The sequence below is a fragment of the Pezoporus occidentalis genome, unplaced genomic scaffold, assembly GCF_034315485.1.
Source record: "Pezoporus occidentalis ecotype Australia unplaced genomic scaffold, CSIRO_AGI_Poc_V1 ctg176, whole genome shotgun sequence".
NCBI lineage: Eukaryota > Metazoa > Chordata > Aves > Psittaciformes > Psittacidae > Pezoporus > Pezoporus occidentalis.
In genome coordinates, this window is record NW_026913596.1 from 1,049,523 (window position 1) to 1,073,391 (window position 23,869).

General features: G+C 45.4%; 1 protein-coding gene across 10 annotated transcripts in view; it reads right to left on the bottom strand.

The window, feature by feature from the left end:
- Positions 1-23,869, bottom strand: part of PRDM16 (PR/SET domain 16) — a 272,710-nt gene that overhangs the window by 145,051 nt on the left and 103,790 nt on the right. For 8 of the 10 annotated variants that reach the window (XM_062614559.1, XM_062614560.1, XM_062614557.1 and 5 more), the window contains one exon: positions 15,448-15,797. The exons of 1 other annotated variant lie outside the window; for it this stretch is intronic. In XM_062614559.1, coding sequence (XP_062470543.1) covers positions 15,448-15,774 — 327 coding nt within the window. In that variant the 5' untranslated portion in view covers positions 15,775-15,797. Of the gene's footprint in view, positions 1-15,447; positions 15,798-15,912; positions 16,111-23,869 lie in introns of those variants that run through there. One more of the 10 variants, XM_062614562.1, reaches the window with a different exon arrangement.

Sequence of the window (23,869 nt, forward strand, 5' to 3'; positions counted from 1 at the left end):
TACCAGAGAAGAAAGGCACTGGCATCCTGCAAGCAAAGCTAGAGCTTAAAGTGATTCTACCTTGTACATACCACGTAGTTTTATGTGGATCCTTGCAGCTGCTGATTTCCATTAACTAATATGTGTTCAATGTGCTAACCCGTACAGATTTTATGGGAGAAGGCATAATGACTGCTAGCAAGTCCTAAAAATTACCTCTTTTTTAAGAGGAAAAGATTGAAGTTAAAGGGGAATATTTTTAATGACTGTATCCACATGTGTGAAGTACATTCTAGTGTGGTTTCAAAATGATGATTTCTTTAATAGATCAAGGCATCGCAGCAGCCCCTGGCCCAGAATGCAAATCTTTCCTAATTTATTAACATCATTTGTATTTGGGTAGCTTTTGGAAAACTGGTTTAACTAAGAGAGAATTGCCTGAACCATTCTCAGACCCAGGAGGTCACAGCAAGCCTATCACCAAAGTGATGCAAAGGACCTTCAGCACTTTTGTTTGGGAGGTTTAAGCATGTGTGTGTGCCCGTATGGATGCATGCAAGTCCAGCATGATGAAAACCTGCCCAACTTCAAGCTGGACAAAGTGTTATCCTGTGTAATTTCTAATACATTGCTATTAGTACAATAGCTTTCATTCAACCACCTCAAGAGCCCTTCAAAGCTTTCCCAAACCAGGCCTCGCACTGTCTGAAATAGGTGTGTGTGTTTTCAGCATCCAAGCCTTAAGCACTTTCACATCTGCAGTAAAACAGGTGGGGAAAGGAGACAAAGAAATCAGTCCCTTGCTGATGTCCTTGGCAATAAATGCCTGGGATGAGTGGCACAGATTTCAGGTCAAGCAGCTCCTACTGTAACCTTGCAAAAAGTGATCAAACTCCTGATTCCTGAGGATTAGAAATCCACTAATGGTGGATGCAAGCAAAATTGGGCACCAGGATCCTAAGAAAAGCCCCCCCCCCCCCCATTACAATTAAGGACAAAGATGATGAGATTGAACAGACACACAAACCAACAACTCTTTTAGTCTAAAATGCTGAACATCAACGCTAGTTACAACCTAAAATGATGTGATTTTTCATCTTCCTTCTGGTAACCATGAAAACTCGCTGCAAATCTTGCTCCTTGCCTTTGTGTTGGTACTGAGGGTAAGCGTATTCCTCTCCCATCATAATCTGCCAACCTTCTTCCATTAATAAGATGGGAAAAGGTCAAAGAGGAAAATGCAACATTTCATTCTGGAAGCCACTAAAACAATATTTGCTTTAATTTCTTCCATATTGCTTTGGGATAATCAAAACTGTACTAAAGAAATTATTAAGTACGTAGCTGGACACATTCATGGCTGCAGAGGGGAACAGACCAGCTTAAAGCCAAGCCAAAGAGTCTGCTTTAACACTTTGTTTGTACCTTTCATGTGGAGACACTTCTCAGAATGAATTCCCCCTGAGGAAGCTCATGCCATGGCCTGAGTAACCAAAGGAAAATTGTTTAGCATTCAAAGCAATCTGGGGTTTGTTGAGATTTCCCTTCTCCTGCTTTTACAGTCACTTGTCATTCCATTTAATGAGAGAGAAAACTTTCCTGACCACCTAAATTATGCCATTCAAGATACTAAGGAAAACACACATACCCCAAAGTAAAGGTAAAATTATGCTGCAATCATCAAATCAGCCTTCTCTTCTTTATCCCATCTGTATATTCTCCTTGTAAATGCTCAAGAATTGGTTAGAAAGCTGCACGGGCAGCACAGTCCTACCTGCTCACCACTTCAATTGCTGGTATTTTAATCTCATCAAAGAAGTGGAGTTTTTCTTCCTGCTGTTTTGACTTCGCTGTCTCTCAGTCTTGTCACATTCACTAGTTTTGAATAAGTGCAGAACTTGCATTTACAGAATTTGCAATCTGCGAGATTGTTTAAGTGATTTATCAAATACTTTGATTGAACACTTATTGCTGTTCCAGTTCTGAATCTCATTTAAATTGACTGGGCTTGACATAAGCCTTTAGCGTGAGCACAGAAACTAGCCTGGGCTGTGGCACCGGGGGGATAATGTTCCACCTCCAGCCACAGCGCTTCTGGAGTTGCACACTGATAAAATCAGCCTTCAGCAGCACCTCCTGTCTGATAAAACCAGAATACCAACAGTCAGGTTTTATCTTACTAATGATCCAACACGATGCCTCTGCAGGTAGGTTTGTCATATGCAGCACCAGCATCACCCAGGCTTCTGAAACAGAAGCTCAGTATTATCTGTCCATGGAGCTACATGCTCCATCACTTCGGTGTGCTCTGCACAGCCACAATGACCACACTACTTAAGTTACAATCACTTTGCACCCACAGACAACATCCAGACCACATAAATGCAGATCTTGAGAGAGCTTTGAAAATACTTGCAAAGTTGAAGAACACCGAATTCTTGTGATCAAATGGATGACGCACTTCTGGGGATACGGAGCAAACTGAGGACAAAGGAGTTGGAAGGTCCACCTAGAAACCTAATGCCCCAACACCAGCAGGGATGCAGCAAAACTCTTCCCATCACATCACAAATGCATCACAGCCAAGCATCACTGGAAGGTATCTTTTATAACATGAAAAACACCTCCAACCACAAACTTCCTTTGCATTTACCCCTGATTTTATACAAAGCCTGCACCCTGCATGAACTTGTAGCATGTTGTTTGTATTCACCCTGCTCCAAAGATAGTATTCAACAGATGAAACGAGCGAAGCCGCCGGGGGTGGCTCAAGTGACTGCACTGGTGATTACACACCTTCAGAGCACAGAGGCACGAGCCAGCTCTGACAAGGAGGGGAAGGTTCTTCTCGCAGCTGCTCTGAGAAACCCTCAGCTTTGAAACTGTTTCATCCACTGCTGCCAGCCAACTGCTGCTCCCATCCACCCCGGGCTCCGCTGGTTGTGGTGAGGCCACAGACACGCATCCATCCGCATCACAGAGGTCTGTAGACCTGGCATCCCCTCAGAACAACAGACGTTTACTGCCTCTGCTCCTAATTTTGCTTTTGATTTTCCAGAGCTTTACCCCATCACTAACAGCTCCCCTCGCCTGTTCAGCGCTTTGTGGAGATGCCATCTGAAATTCACTGTTAGCATACTAAATTCAGGCAAGAGAGGGGCTTCCCTATTGCCTCATCATTTAAGGTAGAACAAATCCAGCCTCCAAGGCCATTTGCTGTCTGCCACATCACTTGCAATGGCACAGCTATTTAGAAACAGAACTTAGAAGTTAATGAAAGTCCACAAATGCTCTAATAAACCTCTTCAAAAATAAGTAGCAGAGGAGGGACAAAGCCAGAGCAGATTTCAAGCACCAGGATTCCGAGGTGATCAGATACAGACTTTTCATCACTAATAATAAGCACCAAAGAGAGAACAAATGAAGAGAATGTGTTTCAGTTCCTAAGAGATTAACATTACATGCTCTTGCACCATAACGGTTGTTGAGCCTTTCTTACTAAACCTGTTGTCTTTCAGGCTCATGGCATTTTCAATGCTTCCTCCAAACTCATGTGGGATAATGCACTTCCAAAAAGTAGGCTCTAGGTATGCACATTCTTAAAATCAACCACTCAACACACATCCAAATAAAAGTGAGCTTTCCTACCCATTTTCCCCAAGAAAGGAAGCTCAGAGCCCTTTTATGCATTGTGAATGGCCCACCTAATTTAGACTGAATTATACCCTAACCTTCATTTCCCCTTTACTTCTTTGCTCCATTCAGCAGTTTCTGACTTCAGCTAATTCACTAACAATCCCAGCTGGTCCTTCCCAGCTCCCAGTTCTTTAGCACATTGTCCAAGGAAACTATGTGCTCCCATCTACACTGGTATTCCACTCTCCAATTAACCTACTGCTGAGAGGCTTTACCCCTTTCCACCATCCATTCCTCTGCACATACATTTGGTTTTAACCTTTTACTTGTTGAACTGAAGTTTGTGAGCTCTCTCCCAGGTGAGGTGGTGTTAAACTGCTCTGCTACACGTGGTGCTGGTTACACAGAACACACAACCCACCATCACGAGGCAACAGCTAGGAAAAAATAACCTGCTTGCTCTAGAACGCATTTCAAAGCCAAGTATTAAGACAGGGATGTTTAAGACACAAGAAAGCAAATAGCCAAAGGAGCTTCAACACTTGCTGTACGACAGGCAGATGCTTGTTGCCATTACTGAAGGCATGCAGAGGGGCTACGGAGGTAGGGTGTGTGTTTGATCCGTGCAGCCCTGCACAGCAGCACTCCTTGAGACATGCAGATGGATTTTCTATTCTCATTATTTGAAAACAATCAACCCCTTTCCCATCACACAATTATGGCTTGGATGACGACAAAGTGAATGCCTGCACCCAGGCAACCACGTGTCCTTTACTGTGAGAGTTTTACCGTGCCTGCAGAGGGAACAGTCTTAAACACGTCTGTATCTCACATTTGTTTTACCAATTACTTCAGTGCACTGTTTTGTCAGAGCAGGACAAAGCTGAGCCTGGTTACTGGGAGCTTGAGCTCATCTGCTTGCACAAACAGAATAAACCAGGCTAGAAACAGTTCTGCTATCTCAGGATCTAGGCCAAAACTTCAACATCTCGAAGTCCCCTATCCAACAACTATGTAACTATACACAGCAAACGTTAGTAAACCTCCCTCCATCAGACCAGAGACCTGCCTTTGCTATGGTGTCTGCACATAGCCCCTCCTGATACAGATATGTCCTCCTCTTTTACTTCAACTATTGCAGTTGCTCCAAACCCTCTCTTCTGCTGTAGATTAAGACCACATTTTAAAGACCTGAAGGTCGATGTATGCTTCCCAAGAGCCATTCGGCATTTAGCTTTCAGACACAACGCCAAGTGTCTTCTCTCTAGGTAAATGGCACAGGTCTCATTGTTGACAAGATCCCAGATAAAATGAAGATAGTGAAAGTGTAATTGATGGCTATTAAACACCCACCTCCCCCAGCCCTTCCGTCTTGTACATCTGCTTAGAACCAAGTGAGCATAATAGCAGCACAGGGCTCAGAAAGTGGTTTTCAGAATCAGGCAGTGAGAAAGTCAATATGGAGCAGTGTGTCCATTTGTTTTGATTTATCTCACTAACTTCAATTGACAGTTAATTCATCAGAGTAGGAAAATGCCAGTCTAGTGAAAACACAACTCATGAAGGAGAGAGAACCCAGTGGAAAACGTAGAGTGGGGATAATACAGGTAATAAATTAAAGGATACAGTATCAGTATTTTATCATTCACATTCTGAATTCACTATATTTCTGCTCCTGCCAATTACAGTTTATAGTAAGCAGTAAATTTACACATGCTGATATATATCAGCACATATATTATATATATATATATATATATACACACAGCTGCTGCTATGTATCACGCACACACACCTACAAGGCCTTTACAAAATGAAGGAACTTTGAAAACCAGGCAAAGACAGGGAAAGAAACCCCTTTGGCTCCAATTTCTAAACCTGAAACTTGCAGCAGGAAGTCACCACCAAACCCTGTATAAACTGAAGCAAGACGAGAACTTACACCAGGAATGGTGGCTTGGACCTAAACCCCACAAAACCAGTACAAAGGCTGACCATGAGATCTGCAATAGCGATACTGGCACAGCGCTGCCCAGAACCTGCACATGGGGCTCCTACCTGGGGACACCATTCGGTGTTATCAGTTACCACTGTTGCCAGGAGTTTGGGTAGCAACGCTTTCTCCTCTCCACACTCAACAAACCCAGATGTTCCACTTCCTCCTCCTAAAACAGCCACTCAATCCTCTTGGAAGTTTTAGCTGCCCTCCCGTACTCTTTCCGCCATACCTGTGTTGTGAGCACCAGCCTGGAGCTCAGCATCACACAGACACGGCTCAGCTCACTCTTTCCTGGACACACCAAATTACATGAGCACACATTTACCTAAGTGGAGTTAACCTGTCATTGGTTTTGCCTATCCTTGGTGTTGCTGGTCCACTCAGCAGTAAAACCCAATTCTGCTCCAGAGAACAGAGACAGCTCGACACAGATCTGAACTTCCTGCCTTGTTTTAATCAAGCTTTATGCTTATTAAAGCCCAACACAGCTGCAGTGGTCTATAAGAAATTAAGCTTCTTTCTATCCATTTCCCAGGAAACTGGAAAAGAGCCAAAAATAATCCATCCTGTTTAAAGTATGTGCATTTTGCCTTGCCAACTCTCCTTTATCTCCCTTCACACTGCTGAAATTCATTTCGGAGATGATATAAGCACTTATGAATAGCAAAAGATAACTTCTGAGTGGAAGTGTCTGTAAATCACTACTTAGAACAATACTTTAGTTAGTATTTAAGTGATGAGACACACACCTCTTGTCTGAATGCAAGTAAATAGACAAGATGCAAGCTTCATAACAGTGCAGTCCTTGTGCATTATTAAGCTTTCTTAATAAGAGATTAAACACAACCACTGCTGGGAGCAAAAATAAGGATCCCATCAACTCTAAAAACCCCAGGAGTCCATAATACTGGCTAAAAGGCTGCAAGGGCACAAACACGGGTTGGCAACGCAGGAGATACAAAGAAATCACAGCCTGAACTTTCACCCAAGCAGTGACATGAAACCAGAAGCCTTCCCAAGGTTTAGGTCAGTCAAGATGGTTCTGATCTAATCACAAACCACTGTGTTTGAGGGCTTTGCCCTGTGGCTCATTTGCCCAGTTCCATCCTTTGCCTCTCCTGTCTTCATCACCAAACCCCTGAACTATTCCAAAAATACACCTAATTCAAATAACCCACCAAAGGTGCAAAGCCTGCTGGTGTTACAGCTTTATATGGAGACATTCCTGCCCCTTGCATGGCCCAGCCATCTCCTGTCAGCCTTTGTGCTTCCTCAACTGACAGTAGAGGACCCTCATGCAGTAAGTAATACAGCACTGGTAATAACAACCACTACCAACAGCAAAGCCTAAGTCACTGGAGCTGCATTTAATTCTTCCCTTGCAAAAGCTTTCAAGTGAACTCCAAGTTATTCACTGCAATGGTTCCAGTTTTATAGACAAGGGTTCCCCCCAATCATCTGAGCAAGCTGTGATTTAACAGGAATGCTTCAAAGTTGTTAAAAACCAGTTTTTTGTTACATAAAAGATGAAGGGAAATGAAAGGTGAAAGCACTAAAAAGATACCTGATGTCTAATGGTATTAGGGGCGGAATTATCCAATTCCACTAAGGCCAACAGCAGCTGCCTGCGTGGTACAGGCAAGATATCCACCCAAACTATAGCTGGCAAATCTCCCCTCCTTCAAGAGACAAATAGCTATTCCCCTCCTCACAGCAAGTCCTTTGGTCTATGGCTGTTGTCAACTAAAAGTGGATCCTTTATTTCACATCAAGCCCTTTGACACTTGAAAAGGGTTTCAGCACTTGCAGCACTGCTGCACAAAACTACCTGCAGCACACACAGATGTAAATCAATAAACTGGGTTTAAGTTTGCAAGAACCCTGGTTAACATCTCTGAAAAGCTGGAGCCCATCTTGCTGCGAGGCAGATCCAGGCACATCCCATGCCTCACCCCTGCATCCCGCAGGGACACGCTGGACAGCCATCACCGAGCCTCAGTGTAACAGCAGCACAGCCAGGGACCTCCTTACAGCTCAGACCTACCACTTTCTGACTTCAAGGAGGTTTACCCAGTTCCCCACATCACTCTTCCAAACATTTGGCTTTGGTGATTCCCCCCCCCCCCCTTCCCTTACTCCAAGTTTAAGGCAGTTCACCACTTACGGTCATTTACAGCTTACATCTCAGTAAATCCAGAAGGTGTCTGATGAAAAAGAGGGACTAGCCAAGCATCTTAATCCCCCTGTTCATTCATGCTCTCTGTAATGTTCTTTCAGGCCTCTGCTGAGAGACTAGGCTGAAATGAAGGCTGATAAATTAGTCTGGAGGGAAACAAGGCAGATTCTGCTTGTAAAAGGTCATTCCAACTTTGTTCTGGGTGAGGGTTTATCTTGACTGCAGCTGCGACAGACAATGGCCGGGGCCTAAACGGCAGAAATCCTAGCTCTGCTCATGAAATTACTGTGCTGATAAGGTAGAATGGACTTCAGTGAGATCTAAATGGGAAAAGGGAGGTGGGGGACAAGGGTGAAATGTAGGTATTTTTGAACATGATTGAACAGGGATGACACAATAAGATGTACAATTAAAGCAATGACTTGCTCCGGCATTATCTGAAAGTGAAGAAACATAGTGCTCGCTAATCAGATCCAAAGGAAGAAAATACCCGCTTCTGCGCGCCGAACAAACTGCCTGGGCACAACCACAGGCACCACTGGCTGAACACTGCAGTTTCTAGACCAGAAAGCAAATAAAATACATTAAACACAAAGGTGGTTCTTAAAGATCAGGGCTTCAGAGGACAGCAGCATTTACTACACACAGCGCTGCCTCCAGGGCACACCGGGGATTCACTCACTGGTCCGTGTTGCCAGGAGCAGCCTGTGCTTCTCTGGGGCAAAGAGGGTAAGTTCTGACGCGCACACACACTGGTTTTCCTTGGGAGGGAAAGGCCTCCCCCTTATTTACACATCCCACTTGAAGATGCACGTCCCCGATCAGTGCAAACACGTTAAATGGCCAGGGTACTGTCACCCGTCTGGAATCCCGTTAACACCAACCAGCTCCTGCTGCTGCACCTCAGACCATCCTGTTTATCCCTTTGCTTTCAGAGAGGACAGAGGGAAGCAGGAAATGGAGAGATGCACAAAGAAGTGGAGGGGGTCATTTTACAAGGAGGCTTCCCAAAGCAGCTGACCCTAGCCACAGCTTGAGAAACAAAGCACACAGGTACTAGTAAGGTTCCCTATGCATGGAAATGCTCCTTCTGCTCCACACTTGCCCACTTTCCTGACCACCAGACCTCCCGCAGATGTGCTCCTTCCACTAAGGCTTCTGAAGGTGACTCAAGCTTAGCTTTGCACCTTTCCTGGATAAACAGCCCATGTTTTTTGAAGCAGTAAATTCCGAGTGCAAGGATTCTCTCCTTTTGTACAGGTCCCAGTGCTTTGCTGTGATGAAATACACAAAAGAAGAAAGGATGAGTAAGAAAACGGTACGGTAACAAGTGAAGAACAAGGACCCACCTATGTCCTGCTACTTCAGAAAGAGTGACAGACCCAACTTTTCATTTCCTCCTCTCCATACAACAACGTGACTCCCTCATCTCCAGTGACAGATCAGAAGCAACCGAGGTGCCAAAATGTGTGAAGTGCTAAATTCCACAAAGTAGGAGTTGCTACGTTTAGTTCTCCACTTTTTTGGTGCTGCTCCATATTTGCTATGGGAAGAGGAGGATGGCGCCAAACTATGCGGAGAACGTGATTTCCCGACAAGCAATTAACATCACATTTTCCTCTGAAATGTCATTTTGTTACTTCTTGTATCGCAGAGGTTGAGGTGAAGGGACTGAATTTACAACCTTCAGGCTTTATGATTAACCAGGAACTCAGACGAGGTTCACTGAAAGGTTTGCTCATGGCACAAGTCTTTGGAGTTCCAACACAGCTCTAAGTATTCAAGCCTTTACTCCAAATTGCATAATGACTTCCTCTAATGTCTTAGCACAAGGTTGCTGGAACTCAGGGACTAGTGATAAGATGCCCAGTAAAAGGGGGATGGAAAATAAGGGGTGAACACCTGAAACAGAGTACAGGACAGCACAAGTGTGAGCAGCCGACCCATAAGAAGGAAAGGTTCAGCAGCTCTGACCTCAGCTGTTGGCTCCCAAGCTCACCAGAGAAGGTGGGGACATTCCTGCATCGCCAGCTTCCGCTGGAGCCCTCACTGCCATGCCATCACACGTACCAGTAAACAGCCTAAGAACCATCTTCTCAAACAGCAAACACATCCCCATCCCCATCCCCACACGGGCAGCCCAGGAACTGCAAAGCAAGTTATTTCCCATTGCTTCCACCTTCTGAAACAGCAACCGAAAGAGGCCACCAAGCCGTGCCTCCTTTAAAGCCCCCCATATATTTACAGTTTAACTTATTGATCACCTCCTTTACAAAAGCCACTGTGTTCCAGTGCTCCATCAGGCAGGCCTTTTCTGGGAATGCACAAAATAAAGGTTGGATTCCTGGGCAGGTTAACATGCCAGGGGAAGCAGCAATGCCCTGTATTCCGCAAGGCTTTAGACAACAAACTCAGCTGTTTTTCAAACCCTGTGGTCACCACTGTGCTTTTCCTGGGGCTTTCTTTTCCTGCCCTTTTCCCCCTTTCAGCTGGATGACAAATGCCGCTCCAGAAGTTGGGATTCATGGATGGCTCCCGAAGACGAAAAGCAAATATTTATTTCCTTTTTCTGCTTGTGAATCAGAACGTTCTATTTAAAGAAAGTGCCCTCTGCCGGATTGCTCATGAGTTATTACCCCTTATGGAAATAAAGGAGAGCTATCAGGAGGTATTCTTAGTCATTCCCTTCCCCTGTCTCTTCTGGGTTTTTTTTTCTTAATTCCTTATATACCCATGTTTTAGAGACGTGCCTAAGATAGAGCTAGAGATCTTGGCATTCCTGGGCCTAAAAAAGGCTTCCTCTTTTAACCCTGACATTGCAGCATTTGATGAAACATCAAAAACTGGTACAAATCTCAGCTGCTTCGCTTGGATGTCAAAAGGTGCCTTTTTAATTTCTATCCAGGGTTGCAATTAATAAATTAAACCACTCCCCAATGGATTTAGTTGTAGTGAATGGGACTTTGCCTTTGATACAATAAGCAGCTTCCCCTGATCCCTCCCTGCTTTATCTCTGTTGCTCCTTTTCTGAATCAAAAGCCAGTAGCATGGGGCTACTGGCATGTTTTTAACACCAGGCAAAGGACCGACAGACCTGGAACCTGACACTTCCCTTCCTCACAATGATTCCTGACACCAGAACAAAGCCACGTACCATGGGGAAAGTGGAAGTGTTGATGCTCTCACCACCGCTGTTCTCTGGACAGGGGACAGTATCTACCATGTACAAAGCTGAGCAACTTCACTGGCCTGTAAGCACAGAGCATTTAAAATACTCTGGGTTCAGTGGGTTCTTTTTCCTCTTTCAGATTACTTTTTTTCTCTCTTAAGTGCCAGGTTTCAGTCTAAAGCAAAGTCTGTCTGGGGTTTTATAGCACATGTATATATAGCTTCTGACTGCTGGTGGCTCAGGGCATATCAGGGAAGCCCCAGAGTGCTCTTAGGTTCTGCTTACCTTATGAACCCACAGATTCTTTCTCTCTCAGAATCATTCCAGCCAAACAAAACTCTGAGGAACTGTGGAGTAACCTTGCATGGGAAATGTTTTCTGTGTAGGTAACACGCTCCAGCTAGGGAATGGCCACGCACACCATTCCTCAGCCCCTTCCAGCACTGCTCATTCCCTGCAAGAGCATCAGATGTGGTTTTGGAAACAGCAATTCATAAGCTCTTTCTCCCTGAGCGATAGAAGCTGTTCTAGTAACATTACTGTCCAGCCAAAGGGAAAGGCAGGGGCCAGAGAAAAGGAATGAATCAGAAGACACATGAGGAGAAGCTACAAGGAAATATCATCACATCCTTTCAGTCTGAAAGTTAAAGGAACATCAGTGAAAGATGAGTGCAAACAGGGTTGGGGATTTCTTTGCTCATTTAAAGGACTCTTACTTCTTCTAGCATCTATTGTTAAAAACAGGACAGCCAAGAACATCCTGCTTTAACACACCGAATCAGCTTTTAAAGTGCAACAAGGGAATTTGGGCTGTGTGTTCTTTTAACTGGGAAGCATGACAAAAGCATCACAGTTAGAAGAATGCTTGGAGTCTCATTCCTAATATTTTTTAGGCTTGAGGAAACACAAGATCATCCTTCTCTCAGCAACCAGGACCTGTTGTGTGAAGTAAATTTTCCTTGGCACTTGTGAGTCTAAAAATCAAACAAACCAACCCCAAAATCTCTCACCCTTTCCCCCAGTTTAAATACTCTGTTTCTTGGGAATGGGGACACTGAACTGCTCTGAATCACTGTCACTATAAAGCCGAGTTTTCCACTGGCACAGCTGGGAAGCCAGGAACGCCTGCTTCATCCTTAGCTGCTGGCTCTTATTTTTTCCACAGTTATTTGTCTTTCATGGGACCGCTTCTATCTTCACCCAAAAGTATTAAATCAAAGCGCTGATTTTTCCTGTGCAAAGCAGCAGCCTTCCCCTTACACATCAGTCTCATGCTTCGGCAAATCATCTCTCAAAATAGAAAACAAAGGAAATAATAACTATATTTTATTAATGGCATTTGCCCTGTGAAGCAAACTGAGCTAAAAGCTTAAATCCAAATTCCCTAGAATTCAGCTGCTAGATTTCCCTCCGGGATGCAACTCCCATTCTTCTCTCAATTAGCAAAATAAACTGTGCTATGACAGATGTCATTATTTACTCAACAAAGTGATCAAAATCATTACCGATTCCTTTTTCTCTTTAGGTCCCTGAGGCAGTAAAGGGAAAAGACGCTGTGATTTATTTGGGGGGCTCAGAATAGTGTGTTCTGTGTCAGCAGGCAAGGAAGTAATAGGATCAGGAGAGCAGAAATGCAATCACGCCACACTAAATAATCACGAGGCTTTAGGTTTGGGTGGTGTCTTTTAGGGGAAAAAAGGTAGATAAACATGAGGACACAGCAGTGTCAGGAGGGAGGCACAGAGGGAAAGTGCACCACGCACCATCCTGTACAGGCAGTCAGTGAATCAGCTCCAGAACACCGACACATCTCATTCCTCTTTATGAAATGAGCATGAATCACTCCCTGCCATCCCCTGGTAAAACCCTTCAATAATGGGTGTGGTTTAATAGAAAGAGTATTTTTAAATACATATTCCACAAAGTGAATGTTGGAGGAAAAACACATAAAGAAACAGGATAGTGAAGACTTGTGTTCAAGTAGGACGTGTATTCACGCAGTCGCAATCCTCCTGTCTGGCTAACAGGAAAAGCATCTATTATACATCTCTTTCTTTGAAGATATGGCAAGTCAGACACGGCATTCCCTATTCCCTGAGCTGGTTTAGGCTGTGAAGGGAAATAATGAGCAAAGCCAAAAGTTTCAGCAAATCACATTCTTCCCCCACCTCCTGGAGCTCGATGTCTTACATCGGAGCCAGGTCCGGATCAAACAATTCAGATGGAAAAAGAGCTGGCCCCTACCTCCAAACAGCAGCCGTGTTTTGTGAGGACTTCAGAGCAACACACTTAACTGCTTTGTGTCATTTTGATCTTCACAAACCTGCTCTGACTGAAAAGAGAAAGCAGTTTCTGCAGTGTCAATGCCTTGCGTAGAAGAGAGAAATCCATTTTCAAATCAAAGCCCCTAAGAGCACATTCTCCAGTCCCTCCCAGATGTTTGGGGTGGTTTTCTGTTGTTGAGTTTTTAATTACAGAAATCAGGAGAAAAAGATCTAAACTGTGAAGTGCAAATGGAAGCATTTTGGAATCACTATTATATTTTAATACACTGACTTATCAAGCTCAAGCTTTAACTACAAAAATCCAAAGAACAGCAATAAACACACGATTCCTGAACACCTCCCCATAGTCTCCTCCAGCATGGTTTCACTCTTTACGCTACCCACAGCGGACAGGCACGAAGACGTGTCCCTTTCCATGGCACAAAGAGCAGTTCCTAGCAAAACTGAGACGTTGCTAAAGACCTCAGGCAGAAGCTCTTCCCTGGGAGGGTGCTGAGGCGCTGGCACAGGGTGCCCAGAGAAGCTGTGGCTGCCCCATCCCTGGCAGTGTTCAAGGCCAGGTTGGACACAGGGGCTTGGAGCAAGCTGCTCTAGTGGAAGGGGTCCCTGCCCGTGGCAGGGGTTGGAGCTGGAAGAGCTTTAAGGTCCCTTCCAACCCAAACCAGTTTGGGATTCTATGAAACTCCTCCCCTTCTCTTCCCTTGCTGCCCATGGTCTACCTACTCAATTCTATTAACAGAGGATAGAAACACAACCCCAGTTACAATTTCCTCCCACAAGTAATATCATGCGGAGCTGCCTAGAACATCTCCAAGGCTTTTCCAACCTTACACTCAAAGGAGACAGCTCAGAAACCAACACAGAGGCAGGCAGTACATATCACATGAACTCCTGTTTAGCACAACAGGATATCCATGTATGCTGTTCCCAAGTAAAACAACAAAGCTACTGAGTGACTGAGAACAGGTTTCTACACTGCCTTTAAACATAGTGGGAAGTAGAAAACTTCAGGAGATATCTCCGAGTACAAGGGAAGTCAGAAAAGATAGTGGCAGGGTGGGCCTAAGACAGCATCTGAGGCCATCTGATGGAGGACAAACAGTCCTTCCTTCCAGGTATGAAATGTACCTGCCAAACCTGAGAACAAAGGAACGCCGCTGCAATGGGAGCAGTACCCAGAGAGTTTGTCCAATGACACTACGACAATAAGCAGTATCACAAAGTCAACGTGGAGTGAAGTGAACAGATAGGGCTTCTATCAGGGCTGGCATTCAGGGCAGTGGATATGGGGAATGGTTCTTAAAGCATGAATGTAAATACAGACTCTTATCAGAAATATGAAACAAGGACAAAGTTTCGCCAAGGTCATAGAAGAAAAATAGATCTGCATTACTCAAATTTGATCTGACTTCTAGCAGCCAAGGAGGACAGCACCAGGCTCCAAAAATCAGGCTTTGAAACAACACAAAACCAACAATGCCACCTCTAAGAAGAGAATTCACCTTTCTGTAGGAGACACTTCCACACTGCAGCCTACAAAGAATCAATATTGCCTGTTCCTAGAGGAGAATTGTGCTTAGCTCCAGAGACACCTTAAAGCGATCAATACAAGAGGAAATCTCAAGCTGCCTCATACCTGTATCCTCCCCACAACAGGCAGCTATTCCCTGTATATTAACAGGAACATATAACGCCAGTATATAACAGCTCTTAGGGAATAATGACTTTCACATTTCTTTATCTTTGCTGCAGAACAAGAACTCCAGAACATCTAAGGTGTTAATGGGTACATGCTATTTCTCTATGGGCAGTTAATAACGGCAGCACAGCTAACATGGACGGGAAGTCAAAGGTAACACACCCAACTACAGAACATGATGCGACTCATCAGATTCCTTCCGCTGTGACAAGTCCTGAACACAACCTGAAAATGACCAGCTCTTTAGGAAGTGACCCAACAGCATTTAAAACCACCCTTCCAAAACGGGGCTGGAGCAGCATCTGCAGCCCCAGAAGCTATCTTAAAAAGGATTTCTGCTGCTTTGTAAATACTGCACGTAATGGGGGATGCAAAATAACTCAGGGAAACACGGCATTAGCAAAGTCACTGCTTCTGTCCTCAGCCAGGCAGGGCTCAGTCTCGCTTTATGAACAGTTTGCACAGAAGACAAATGAATGTGATTGTCACATTCAAGGCGCTTACCTCCCATCCAAAGTTTGTTTCCTTTAATGTGCTCCTCTGTACTGCCATATAGGGTCCAAATCTTTCCCCAACTTCAATCTTCTTTTTGGCCCAAATCCCTAGCCCTGCCCCTGGAATCGAAGATTCTCTGAGTTCAAAATCTGGTGGGATTGGAATGTCATCAGGAATGTAGACGGGAGCTTCATAAGGTGAGCCCTCCTTGGGAGTGAAGTCCTCACTGGTGGGAAAGGGTGATGGAGGTCCGACAGGAATGGGGGACATAATACTGTCCTCTGTTTCCTCCTCTGCGCTTTCGCCAGCAAGGAGATCAGGGTCGGTCTCGTACATATTATTTACAATCTCGCTGTCACCTGAAAGGGGAAACAGCAGAAAACACACTGAAATACTCACGTGAACATTGGTTAATCTCTTCCTGGGACAACGTTTCACAAAGCCCAGCTCGCATGCTTTAAGGATAAGCCTCACCTACAGGGCTCAGGTAGGGCTGAGGTGAGAACCTTCACACCGGTGGCACAACCTGCTCTGCTGCTGAAGGATGAGATGGAAGCTAACTGCTGGCCTGCCACGTTGTATGGGATCGGGGCTACTGCAGCCAATGTCTTTTAGTAAAGGAAAGAGGGAAGAAAACACAGAAGAGCTGCTCCAGGTTCCCTGTAACCATTTATGGTTTAAACTGGCTCAGTATACTTTGTAGAGAAAATAAAGAGTAATTCAGGTAAAACCTCACCTAAGAGCTGTCTGCCCCGTGTTTGAGTTCCCTGGGGTCAAGGCACCCCTCAGCAACGCACCTTTTCAAGCACAACTAAAGCATCACTGGTTTCTAATACTGCTTTAAGACCATCGTGTCCTCCAGTGAGCACTTTAAGCTACCACAGCACAGATATTGTTCCAGTCAACTCCACAGGCCAAGGACCTCATTTGCAACAGCTACAACAGTCAAACAGAAAGCTCTGGGAACGCTGCACACCTTCTGTTCCTCACGACACCTCTTAAACTAGAAACAAACAGATTAACCCAAGCAAAGCCAACAGAAAAGGCAATTCTCCAGCACTCCCATCGGGAAGCGGTGATGATCTGGAAGCATCTTTCAGCAGACCCCAGCACTTCCTAACATGAGCTTTGACTGTGAAGAGTCACCAGAGCCCTGGTAGGTAAAGAGGAGCTCAGGGTAAATAAACTGAGAACCAGGCCTCTGACTGTCCCACACTAACAGAAACAGTTTTGAAGGGCCCTTCTCTGGCCGTGGCCTGTCTCAGCTCTGGGTGTGAGGCATCCCTGCTGACCAGGTCCTACAGAACCTACCTCTGACCATGCCAAATGCCAGTGGGAACATGAAACAAGCTCGAGAAGCACATTACAAAATCATATCTGAACACGCTAAAGTGAAAAGAAAAGGGGGGAAACAAACCCAAGTCCAAGGCAGCCTGAAATACAGAAGAGAGGAAGCTGAGAGTGAGAATGGCAGACTCAGAGGGTAATAAAGTTTGGGGACTCTTCCAAGAGGAGTCGACTGCTAAGCTGCAACATTCATATGTAACCAAAACTGAGCTTTTTTCATCCAAAAAGGGGAAAAAGGGGGGGAAGGGAAACAGAAGAAGGGGAAAAGAAAAACACATTTGTCATCCAATACAAGGAGCTGAAGTATTTTGGGAACAGATTTGCCATCTCTCAATTAAACATGAGGCAGCATGACTGTGCTTTCATTGCACAGTAGTTTCCACTATGATAACACGTCCAACAACCGCCTCATTGTGGGCCCCGCGGCAGCCAGCGCACTCCCACAGCGCATGTTAATGCCTGACCCTGATGTCAGCGGGGGGAGCAGCACCCAACCACACTCGGAGCTCGCCCCGCACCGCGCGAGGCACCTCCTGCTGCCATCGGGAGCCACCAGGGGAAGAGCCGGGAGGCTCCGCTCGAGGTGCACATACTGCACACACACACACGTCCCTTCACCCTCGGAACACACCTCCTGCGCGCAAGGCATCCCCTCCTCTGTGCTCTATTTGCCTTATGCCCAATGCACACTTCCCCGAGTTCATGCCTGAGGAACGCGGTGGCAGACCTGACTGAGGAGCAGGGTTTGGATTCCTTTGCCAACGCCTTCCTGCTCCAGCCTTCAGAGCAGCACAGAGAGCTGCCTGCTCCAGCTTACATCTGTTTTCCCCGGTACAAAGTGCGGCCCTCCCTACCCAAACACATCGCCAGAAACAAGCTCTCAGAAGCATGATCTGCTCCACAGCCCTGAAAATACTTGTGGCTGCTGTAAATGTTTTCTCTCCCGGTATTAGCAAGTCAAATGATGTTGTACTCTATGATTAGCCTCTCCTGCACTTAAGGAACAGGAATTCCAACCGAGCTGAAAGGCAAAACCAGGTTTACTGGAGCACGACCTGTGGAAATTTCTGAATGACACCAGAACAGAGGCACGTCGCTACTGAGCGCTGCAGATGTCACTCCTCCTGTGGGACAACTGGGCCAGCTCTGATTAATGCGGAGCTGAACCCGCATCAGACTGACCTCACAGGTAATCTCCTCCCTTCTGCCTTTTCAGGTGCTAAAATCAGTTATCAGGGACTGACACCAGATATAAAACAACAGTGAGACAGACCACTTCCAGGTAACTGATACAAGACATACCCCGTATGGCATCTGTGTGAGCAGAATCACCAAATGCATACGTATCTAAACATAAGTGCATGCACGTTGGGTTTGTCACCACAATCAAATAGTTAGATCGATACTTTTTACCTAGTGGAAGGTGTCCCTGCCCATGGCAGGGGGCTGCAGCTGGATGAGCTTTAAGGTCCCCTCCAACCCAAACCAGTCTGATTCTATGACAGTATTTATTAGCAGAGCCATTCCTGCAACCAGATGTAACACAAGTGGTTAAAAACCCAGGGAACATCTTGCTGTTCAGGAACAACCTCCAGCTCTGCCGAGCTCCATCCCAAGCTGCTGGCTGCTCTTCAAGAGCTCTGTGTGGGACGTGGCCATTCACTGGTGACAACCATGCTGTCCTACATCTGCCCCTCTTCTAACAGCAAGTACTGCAACGCTCTGGAATGTCTGGTTATGTGAAAAGCAGTGCAGAAATACAACTTGACCTTACTGTTATTGTCATGAAACTAAAATTAGTCCTTCAAAGCTCACTAGGAAAATCACTCCATAAAAAGACCCATTGAAAAGTTGCTTCCACAGATAATCAGATATGGGCTTAGGCTTAAAATCTGTGTGACACCAATGAGGTTCTGGCAACAATGAGAGTGATGCTTTAGTAATGGTGAGAGACCTCATGAATAATCTATTTAGCAGCTGTAATAAAGCAAAAAGAAAGTCCGATGTTAAAGGAAATGGTGGCAGAAGAAACATGATGCGAGATTCTGGGGGGTTGTAGGTTTTGTGTTTAATTTTTAAGATGTTTATTAATATTATATCAAATTCTGCTATGGAAATGTCTATTATCTGAAATGACTAAACTTCATCTACACTCACAGACATCCCAAAGAGCATCTCTGACTCCAGAAAGGCTCTAACAGCCTAATTCAGCTCAGAGTGCAAATACTTACATCAAGCAAGTACTTGCTCAACTACCACCACCAACTGACTGGCTTCATTACCTCTGAATGTGGTGCTGCCCATCTACAATTCACTTCAGGCAAGTTACAGGTACCTGGCCTATATCCCATACTCCGTATGGAATTCTACATGAGCCCGGCTGCCTGCTCCCACTGTCCTGAACCAGGCAGAAAGCTGACAGCCAGGCACAGCCCACGGCTCAGCAGACTCCCCTATAAATCACAAAGGGCACCAGAAAGCACCCACCCGAGCAGTGACTTCAGAGCAGGGAATGATCCTAGTGATCAGATTGCCACCTGATGGCCACAGCTGAAATACAATAGAAAATCAGAAACCCACTCCCTTCTTGGGCTGCATCTGCCTGACACCCGTTACCAAGCCTGACTGACACACATTTGAAGCCCTTTGCAGCACCAGGAGCTGGCACCTTGGCTCACACAGGCTCACAGGATGCAACAAAACAGAGAAGTCAAGGCACCCAACACAACCCTCAGTGAGGCTCCCCTATTCAGTTCATCCAGGAACGGTTTCCCAGTCACTCTACTGGTGAAGGTAACAAAGTGTTGGCAGGACAGGTCACCTACAAAGGCACATTTCTCCCCACATTAGTAACCCCCTTCCCTCAACGGTATTAGTAACACTTGAAAGGGTTTGTATCTGCGAGCCAAAGACCCAAAATTCAGTGTGAGACCATCTCTGGAATCTTTGGGTTTCCTTCCTGCAGAAAGGATGCAAATCCGTGCCCAACCTGTGGTGACAGGAATAACTGCTCCTGCATTACAGATGGGGCTGAAGCAATAAAAGCTTCACAGGCATACAAAAACGGCTTTTCCTCCCTCCACAGACAATATGAGATTTAGCTGCAATGGCTGTAGAGAAAGGACAATAAGGAATAAGTTACTTAGGATTCTTGAGCGCGTCACACAATTTCTTCCTCCCATCCCTTGCAAGATCCCATCTCCTCCACCTGAGCTGCCCTGGTAAGTACCTACAGCATCACTGGAGGATGCTGGTTGGAAAGCAGCATGCTCAGCAGCCGAAACAGAAACTGCAGAGAGCAACACCGCCACAGGCACAGGGGCCCGTGCTCCACAGGCTCCTCACACTATGGAGCGAGGCTGTGAATGGTGCTCCACACACCTCCCACTGCCGCAGGAGCAAAAGCAAATGCAGCTTTAGGTGGACACTTGGAAGCGTCTTTCTCTTCTGTTCATTCATGCAAAGCCTTCGTCTTCACCAGGTTTACAGTTGGAAAAAGGCTCAGTGCAATAAATGTGCAGGGAGGGGAAGTGGTCACACATGGGAAGTGGCTTTGCCAACATGTTGCTGCGCCAGAGGAGTGCAGCACGATCTGCTCTGACCTCTGAGAAACCCCACTGCCAGCGCAACCCTCCATGGAACTCGCAGTTTCATGGGCAGTTCTGCCACAACTTGCTGTGATTTTGCCTATTTTTTCCTCCACGGATGTTGAACATATCTAGAAATACCCAGCTTGAAGTCATGTTTTTCTTCCCTTACAGTTATTGCTGATTTGCACCCCCCCCCCCAAATCCTGGGCATTGAAGAACAGATGACACTAATACATAAAGCACATTAGATGTGTTTCTCAGTCAAGTAAGCCTGTTTCTTCTTTAGAAGATGTCCAAAGGCTTTCACAGGCTCCCTGACTTTACTATCTGAAAGCCCCCCCCAGTGCTACAGCTGTTGTTAACTGACAAACAAAATGGCTCTAGGGAAAGATCTGGTATTCCATACTCCCTGCTCACACAGCTACGACAGGCACAAGGCACTGGCTTTGTTCTGAAAGACCAACCAGCTAAATCCCACTGAATAGGTGTGCATGTAAAACTCAAGACACTGCTATCCTCGACTCATTTAAACACATCTACAAAAGACCTGAGCTGATGCCATAACAAACCCTTCTCAGCTCCAGCTGAATCCAGCTCTCTGCTTGCTGACCTGCATTTCCCCTCAAAGCCCCATGATCCTATTTTACTTACACACTCTGAAGCAGCATTTCAGGACTCCTCGAGAAGCAGAAGGTGCTGATTTTGTCAACAGGACCCTGAAACAAGCGGCCAGGTATCTGACAAACCCCCACTGCTCACACCAGCCCAAAGCCCTCACATCTGCAGGACTGCTCATGGAAATCTTTATTTAGACGTCATGGAAATTAAACCCAAAGAAGAGACACATTTTAACACATCCCCTGCGTAAAAATTCAGCAGAGACCAAGCTATGTGACCCTCTCCCAACAGGAAACCTTCCCAGTTACTGCTGTACTGGAGTGTCCCAGGCTAGCGTCCAAGTTACCCATCCTGGAAACTAGGGTTTAAGGACATATTCCATGAAACCCCCGCAGACCTCTGTCTGATGCAGAACTGCTGTAGAATGCACTAAAAACCAGCTCAGTCCCAGAGAATACCAAAACCTGCAGAGTTACTGAGAGATGGGGACAGTGAGGGATAAGGGAGGAGGAGAAGGAAAAGGACTGTGGTGACTAAACACGTACAAACCTAAGAGCTTTTCCATGATTATCTTGTATATTCCTTTCTCTAGTTTCACATTCTGGTCTGTTTTCTCTGGGTCGTAACTACAGCTCTCAAAGCAAAGTCCTGCCATTAAAAAAGAAACAGAAACCACCTTACACCGGAGTGAGCTGTGAGCACAGATAACGACTCACTATGGAGCAGGAGAGTTTATCACATGAATTATTTGATAAACACCCTAAAAACCCAGTAGCTTCCGAGCCTGGAAGTAAGAAGAACAGGTACAAAGAATTTAAAGTGCTTTCGGTTTCAGAGTAAAAAAAATGTTTTCTTTTATTAAGGGATTTCTGCTGGCAGAAATGAAGAATAAAGCTTGAAACAGCATTTCAGCGTGTTCCTTAATACGCATTTTCCTCTAGTAAAACCAGCAGGGACAGGGTCCACATTACCCTCCCCTAAATGCCACTGTTATGTTCCCAGTAAAAGTCGAGCTCAACCGGGCATCAAAAACATTTCCACACAAGATCCTTTTAGAATCAAACTCCTCAGAGAACGCTGCTGTCCAAAGCGACGCTGCACCTGATCCCCTGTGCTCAGCAGCTTGGTTTGTATTCAAATTCCAGATGACATTGCTGCAAGTTATGCTACCTTAAAAAATTAATGCGATGGGTATTTGGATGCAGTCGATAAAGTGGGTTCTTTTAAACAAAAAAACCCCTCTATTGTCATATTATTAAAGCCACTGGAAAAATATTAGCCTTTGGGATTTCTGCCTCTAAACTATTTACAACATAATAGCTCCAACGAAGCGTCACAAGAAATGTACAGTGTATTACAGAGTTGTAACAAACATTCGTGAAGAATCTATAGAAATAACGCCACAAAGAAATGGAAAGGGAGAGATGAAAGCCTAAAGAAAATGCTCCAATTTGGAAAGAAAAATCATCATTGCTTCTCACTGGTTTGCTTACGGTGGTTTGTTTTTTTTGCTACAAAATACCTCCCCTTTAAAAATCTATAAAGCTACAGAAATGGTCCAATTCTAGAGAAATTTCTTTGCTGGAAATGCACTAAAGTGGAACTTTATAAATGAGCGCGAGATAAATTTGCCGGTAAGAGGAATGCTACCTATTTAGAATAAATAAATCCGTGCAGCCAGACTAGCTCTCCAAAAACTAACAAACGGTGCTGGGTATTTCTCTCAGTCCTGGATGTCAAACCATAGAACGAGAATAAAGCATTTGCAAGTCTCCAAAAGGAGACCTCGCAATTGGAATTCACATCTTTGCCAAGCGAAAGCTTTTCGGCTGTTGTCACCGTCTCATTGTCATTCCACTCACTGTGGGTTCCCCAGGGTCCAGAACAGGAGTCCTGGCATTATTAACATAGCAGATTAATAGCAGTGGGAAAAGACATTTTCACAAACATGCTAAATATTAATATTAATCGATAACAATTTCTAGTTCCTAACGTGAGCCAGACAAACAGACCCCAGGCACGGAGCAGAGGAGGGAGGGCAGAGAAGGAAAGGGACAGTGTCAACAGACTCTACAGAATGAAAGGGAATCAGTGAATCAATGCAGGACAGAGGAGTGAGCCGTGAGGTGGGTGTCAAAAGCAGGGCTCTGTTTTCAGAGGCACAGGGGCACATTTTAATGCCACAAGATAAGTTGGATTTTCCATCCCTGGCCAAACACAATTCCAGCACCGCTCACCAATTTGATACCACACCGAGAGCAGCCGAGCAGGAACAGGGAAAACTGCTGCTGTTTTTACCACCCTGTGTAACACTGGACCCTGCACACTCTGTTTTCTGTAACACTCGTAACACTACAGAGCTATTTGTTAAATTCAGATATGCACAAATTCACCCAGTTTCTGGATTTGCATTTCAAGCTATTTCCTGCCACCGACCTCTTCTATTTTAAAGCCAGTCTGTAAAACCTGTTGCATTTTTGCTGACGGATTAGCCCAGACAAGGTTTTACCACTCAGGCTTTGAAAGCCTTGCTCATTCTCTCGCACACTTTTTAACTGCGCGCAGCAGAAGCAGAGCGCACAGCCCGACTGCTGAAGGGGCTCCCAAATGATCGGCCCCACGGTGTCTGTGGGGGTTAACCCAAATCAAGGCATTTCAGCTCACAAGCTCTCAGCAGAACACAAACCCCCTTCGGTCCCTGCGCTGTGGGACCGATGGAGCTCTTCATCACCACATTCAGACCCATTTCTGCAGCAACTTCAGTGGGACCCAAGAAGGTTTCTCCCAGCCCTGAAATCAAGTGAAGATCTGTACGAAAACGCCTCTTTGTAGCGAGGAGGCTGCCCGAGCCCTGCCCCGAACAGCGAACACAAAGG